The sequence below is a fragment of the Nicotiana sylvestris genome, chromosome 12, assembly GCF_000393655.2.
Source record: "Nicotiana sylvestris chromosome 12, ASM39365v2, whole genome shotgun sequence".
Classification (NCBI taxonomy): domain Eukaryota; kingdom Viridiplantae; phylum Streptophyta; class Magnoliopsida; order Solanales; family Solanaceae; genus Nicotiana; species Nicotiana sylvestris.
The window spans coordinates 77,411,910-77,418,255 of NC_091068.1; the positions used below are offsets into that span (position 1 = coordinate 77,411,910).

Here is a 6,346-nt window from a genome sequence, read left to right on the forward strand (position 1 = left end):
GGTATATGCTTGAGCGGAGATGGAGATGAAAGAATTGTTGGAAAAATTGAAACCTTTAGAAATCATTAGGTGAATCAAAAGAGATGATTGCAAATGAATTACCCCTAATGGAAGACTTGATTAAGGAGTTGGCAGACTGTGCCTTAGTGGAGGAGGTATCAAGGAAGCAAAAATCAATAACATTGTGGTTGAAGGAGGGGTACAGAAATACCACATTCTTTCTTCCTCCTCTTCTTTTTTTTTTTTTTTGGAAGAAAGTGGAATACCACATTCTTTCATTGAAAGGGTAATGCTAATTCAAGCTACAATAGCATTAAAAAAGTTGCTCACTGATGAGAGGCTCTCTGACGATCCTAAGAAGATTCAGGACAAGAAATCTTTAAAAAGGCGACTAGATTTTAAAAATTTGTCAATTGTCATTTCATTAAAATACTAATGCTAATTGAAGCTACAATAACATTAAAAGTGTCGGTCATCGATGTGAGGTTGTCTGAGGATCTTAAGAAGATTGATATCAAGATTCTTTACCACTACAGCCTGATTTAAAAAAGTCTACACTACTATTCTTTCGTCTCAAACGGAATGGCTGGGTTCAAAATATGAGAATCAAAGCATCTGATAATAAAACCGTTCTTTTTGAGACAAAGAGGGTATCAAAAGCTGTTCTTTGGAAAATAAAATGTTGAAGACCTTCACAGCATTATATCACGTCAAGGTTGGGAAGGCCTTTTACTAAAGAATAATTGAGTGTACAAGTCTACGAGAAATATAATCTTGGCGATCCACCTTTTATATCCTAGAAAGTTAACTTCTTAGCCAACCATCCCTTTTGATTGCCGGCAGAGTGTTGCAACCAAAGTTAAAAATATTTTCTATATCAAATTGATCCCAATTCTGCGTCAATGCCAACCACAAAGATTAGAAATTTCATCATCAGCGTCCATGTTTGCATCCATATGTACAAATTTGTATAATAATGAATAAAATCATATCACAACTACCCAAAGAAGACATAAAACCAGCACTAACAACAGAAGGAACTCACTTAATATCTTCTCTTTTGGTGCACAATCTGACATGGCCACGCCGTTATAACAAAAAGTTGACATCTTTTCTTAAGGAGTCATTTTACCAGCCATCAAATATTGGAATAAAATGTACTTATATAATGATGGAGCAGGAAAATACTTAATTATGCGCCAAATTATATTAGTTAATAACAATGAAGTGATAAATTGAACTGAGAATGTACATTAGTTAACAAAAGTCATAAAATTTATTTTAAAGAGACGCGTAATTCTATTGGTGCGGGTGCAAGAAATTATTATGAACTAACCGTAAGGCAATCTTCAGGCTTAAAAACAGTAGGAACAATAGCAGCGGAAGCCTTAGAATCAGCATCTCCGCCTTTCTCGGCCGGCTTGGCTTCGGATGCAGCAGCTTCGGAATTCGATTCGGACCCATCAGTAGAATCCGAACAAAAGAATCGTCGAGACAAATAAGGGCCCCTGCGATTCGAACTTCTTAGCGAACCTAAAACCCGAAGCAAGGGCGTATTCGAGTCAGTGCCACGGCGAACTTGAGGGGTAAATGCCGTTGTGACGGCGTGGAAACGATTCTGCAGACATGAGGATGTGAGAGCCTTCAACATTATTGCAAAAATTGATGGGAAAACGAGGGTTGGCTGACTAAATGGTGTACTAGTTTCGCCTAGTTAAAGTAGGGGAGGCTCAGAACCGCCATTGATGAGCTTATTGGAGGAAGCCGTTTTCTGTGACTTTCATAGTTAAAACCCTCCCTAAACCCTCTAAGTTAATCAAATTACCGACATAGCCCTTCAGTTTTAAGTCTATATTTTTCTTTCTTTCTAGTGGAGTAATAAAGTTTTTGAAAAATCAAAAGAAAAAAATCAATTTGGAACCAAACCTAAAATGATCTTTTCTTTTCTTTTTTCGGTCCAGAAGAAATATATAGTGGAAGCACATTATCAGCTTGATATTGCTTCTATTTAATAAACTAGCTTTAGTGTACGTGTGTAGTTCGCGCCAATCAGTATGAAATATATTAAAAAGTAAATTGTTGCATACAATGAAACAATAGCTCAATTTAATATCTTCCAAACATGCAAAGATGATGAATTTAGTTGAATTAATTATATAATATTTGTAATTATAAATATTTTATTATACTTATGAGATATAAATATGTTTTGTTGTTGTATCTCGCCTAATATCTCTTTAGAATACAAATAATACAAATTTGGACTACTAATTTGACCAATGACATTATTAGTTTGTATGGCCAAAACTTTTAAAATCAGCTTATTTTGAAAAATGCTTTTCGCAAAAAGTGCTTTTCATAAAGTACTTTTTGTGAGAAGCAACTTATGTTTGACTAAATAATTAAAAAAAAATACTTTTGAGTGGTAATTGATGTTTGGCTCAACTTTTAAGAAATGCTTGTAAGTGTATTTTTCTCAAAGGTATTTTTCGAGAAAATACTTTAGGGAGAAGTTATTTTTTTCTGATTTTCAAAATTTCTTCTGCTTATACTATAAGATGACCCAAAAGGCCATCTTATGTTTAGGACTCGATCCCGTATTCCGAGGCCTTCAAAGCCTCATTTTATTCGTGCTCGATTTGTGTGCGCAGTCCGGACGTGTTTCCGAAAAGCTTTTATGTTGAAAGTTAACAAAAATAATAATTTTTGCCTTTAAAAGTGGATTTAGTTAACTTCGGTCAACGTTTTGAGTAAACAGACCCGGACTTGTACTTTGACAGTCCCGGTGGGTCCGTATTGAAATATGGGACCTAGGTGTATACCCGGAATCGAATTCCGAGGTTCCTAGCCCGAGAAATGAATTTTTGATGAAAATTATAAGACTGAAAATCTAATGATTTAAAGAAATTGATTAATGTTTGATCTTATTGGTATCGGGCCCGTATTTTAGTTTCGGAGCCCGTACATGTTTAATATAATATTTAAGTCATGTATGTGAAATATGGTGAAAATCGTAGTTGATTTGACGTGATTCGGGCATCCGGTTGAGAAAATAGGAATTTCAAAGTGTTATTAAGAATTTCATGTGTTTTAGTGCTAAATTCGTAGTTCTAGATGCTATTTTGGCGATTTGATCGCACGAGCAAGTTCGTATGATGTTTTAAGACTTGTGTGCATGTTTGGTTTAGAGCACCGAGGGCTCGGGTGTGTTTCAGATAGGCTATGGAGTGATTTGAACTTAAGAAAATTTGTTGGTATGCTTCATGTCTGCAGATATTGCATTTGTGAGGTCTGGCTCGCAAATGCGAGCCTCACATTTGCGAAGAATGTTTGCATATACGAGCATAGGAGGGGACTGGGTAGCAAGAATAGGTCCGCATTTGCGGAAGTCAGGGATCGCATTTGCGACAAGCTGTTCGCATTTGTGATGGCTGCAGAAATGCGAGGAGGTCACATTTGTGATACTCTTCTCACATTTGCGAGCTTCGCAAATGCGAATCTCAGGTCGCAAATACGACATATGCAGCTGATAAGTCTTTACTTAGACAGGATTTTTCATACATTCTCTCATTTTTCAAAACCTAGAACACAAGAGGCAATTTTTCAAAGACTTTTTCTTCCCCAAATCATAAGCAAGTGATTCTTAACTAGTTTCTTTCAATCTTTTACATCTTTTTATAAGATTTCATCCTAGAATCTAGGATTTTCATGGTGAAATTGGGGATTTTTGGGCAAAAGCTAGTGATTTCGAAATTTGGAGATTTAGACCTCAAATTGAGGTCGTATTTCAGAACTAATTGTATATTCGGGCTCGGGTTGAATGGGTAATCGGGTTTTGGTCTGAATTTTGGGTTTGGACCAAGCGGGCCCGGGTGTTGACTTTTTCAAAAATGGTCTAAATTGAATTCGTTGCTATCATAGGTAGTTCCTAAGGCTTAAATTGAATTGTTTGTTAGGTAATTTGTTAGATTCTATTGGTTCAGAGGCTTGTGTGAAGGGAAAAGCGGTGATTGAGCTTTGAGTTTGGCCGTAGGAGCGAGGTAAGTTTCATGGCTAACCTTAGCTTGAGGGATTAGGTGTTATTTGCTTACTTGTTACGTGTTTGGATGTTGAGTACAACGTACAGGTAAGGTGACGAGTATCTATACGTTGTTGTTGAATCATAGCATGTGAGTGAGTCTTATTCTTGTAAATGTTGTATTTTGATTATATTGATCATGTTTAGACTAGCTATTCGACGTGTTGAGCAATTTCTTATCATGTTTTAATGAATTTGGTATTGATGGGGCTTTTACTCAAAGTTGAGATTGGGATTGTGGAAATAAATGTTGGTGTAAGACTTGTTGTTGTCATTTCTATCTCCCTATTATTGTTGTCTCTTATTTTGGTGAGGTAAAATGATAAAGCACGAAGAGTGATATCGTGCACGTTTCTATTACTTATATGGTAAGGTAGAGTGATAAAGCACGAAGGGTGATGTCGTGCACATTTCTATCATTCGTATGGTGAAGTTGAGTGATAAAGCACGAAGGGTGATGTCGTGTATGTTTCTATTATTGATTATCTGGTGAGGTTGAGAGTAAAAGTACGAAGGGTGATGCCGTGCATTTTCCGTTTGATGTGTTTATTTGTTATTACCGGTTCAAAGTGTACTAGCTGTTTAAATACCTCAACTACTGTGATTCTTTATTTTGGTACCCCATTAGCATGTTTCCCCCTCTCGTTAATTTTTGCTTAGCTTCTATTAGTTGTTATTCTGCTAGCATATTGTTTAACTGCACAGGTTTATATACGTATCTTATCCTAGCCTCGTCACTACTTTGCCGAGATTAGGCTCGGTACTTACCAGTACATGGGGTCGGTTGTACTGATACTGCACTCTGCACTTTCTGTGCAGATTTCGGTATGGGACCGTGTTGATCCAAGTTGAGTTGCTGCCTTCAATTCTACAGGAGACCCAAGGTAGATCTACCGGCATTCGCAGACCCTGGAGTCCCCTTCCAGTTATTCCAGTTTACTGTTTCTTTTAATTCAAAGACAGTTGTATTTTCTTTCAGCCAATATTTATAGTAACTCTTAGAAGTTAGTGAATTGTGATACCAGTTTTCGGGTAGTTGTGTATAAGTACTTGGGTTATTATGAAGTTTTGTACTCTTTTAATCTGTTTTGGCTTAATTGTTGTTATTTACTAATTTGCTCAAGGGTTAGTGTATTAAGTTTTTAACCGTTGGCTTGCCTAGCATCTGAAAAGTTAGGTGCCATCACGGTCCCGACGGTGAAAAATCCGGGTCGTGACAAGTTGGTATCAGAGCACTAGGTTGCCTAGGTCTCATAATTCACGAACAAGCTAGGTAGAGTCTGAGGGACCGGTATGAAGACGTTTGTGCTTATCCCCAGAGGCTACAGAGTTTAGGAACAGTTTCACTTCTATTTTTCTCTGTCGTGCGATTTGATCTCTCAATGCTAATTGAACTCTCTACTCTTATTTTCGCAAATGGCGAGAACGTGTACCGCTTCTTCAATTGAGCAGCAGCCAGAGCCCCCAGTGGCAGCTCCTACGAAGGGCAGAGGTCGAGGCCGAGGCAAGGGTAGGGCTCAGCCAAGAGCTCGAGCAGCAGCACCAGCGACAGAGCCTCAAGTAGAGTTTGATGAGGAGGCTCCAGCCCAGACCGTTCCAGTAGGGCCAGCTCAGGTTCCAGAGGGGTTTATCGCTACCCCGGTACTTCAGAATGCTTTGGTCCTTAGTGGGCCTTATGGAGAGTATTACCCAGACTGGTACATTTCCTGTAGCACCAGCTGTCTCCTAGGCTGGGGGAGGAGCTCAGATTCCCGCTACTCATAGTCCGAAGCAGATGGCTCCCCAGTTTCAGACTCCAATAGCTCAGTCAGTTGGGGTAGTTCTGCCGGGTGTTGCAGCACAGACCGACGATGGATCATCTATGTCTTCTGAGGCTTTGTGGAGATTGGATAGGTTTACCAAGCTTTTCACCGCTCACTATAGAGGTACATCTTCAGAGGATCCCTAAGACTATCTGGACAGTTGTGTCGAGGTATTACGGAACATGGGGATAGTGGAGACCAATAGGGTGGACTTTGCTGCCTTTCGTCTGTCAGATTCCGCCAAAAATGGTGGAGGGATTTTTGTTTGGCCAGACCAGCTGGGTTGCCTGCTTTGACTTGGGACCAGTTCTCTCAACTATTTCTCGAGAAGTTCCTTCCTGTTACACTAAGAGAGGACTATCACAGGCAGTTTGAGTGTCTCTAGCAGGACAACATGTCCGTTACTTAGTACGAGACCCGTTTTATTGATTTGGCCTGTCATGATCTTCTTATACTTCCTACTAAG

The 6,346-nt window shown here is 38.8% G+C and overlaps 1 protein-coding gene across 2 annotated transcripts in view; it reads right to left on the reverse strand.

Annotated features, from left to right (window-relative positions):
• The window catches only part of LOC104228685 (lon protease homolog 1, mitochondrial-like), a 30,761-nt gene extending 28,962 nt beyond the window's left edge, over window positions 1-1,799 (reverse strand). For both annotated transcript variants that reach the window (XR_011404321.1, XM_070165105.1), the window contains exon 1: window positions 1,337-1,799. Coding sequence is in view for 1 of the 2 variants with exons in the window: in XM_070165105.1 (XP_070021206.1) it covers window positions 1,337-1,651 (315 nt within the window). In the remaining variant the exon portion in view is untranslated. The remainder of the gene's footprint in view (window positions 1-1,336) is intronic.
• Between the last annotated feature and the right edge of the window lie 4,547 nt (window positions 1,800-6,346).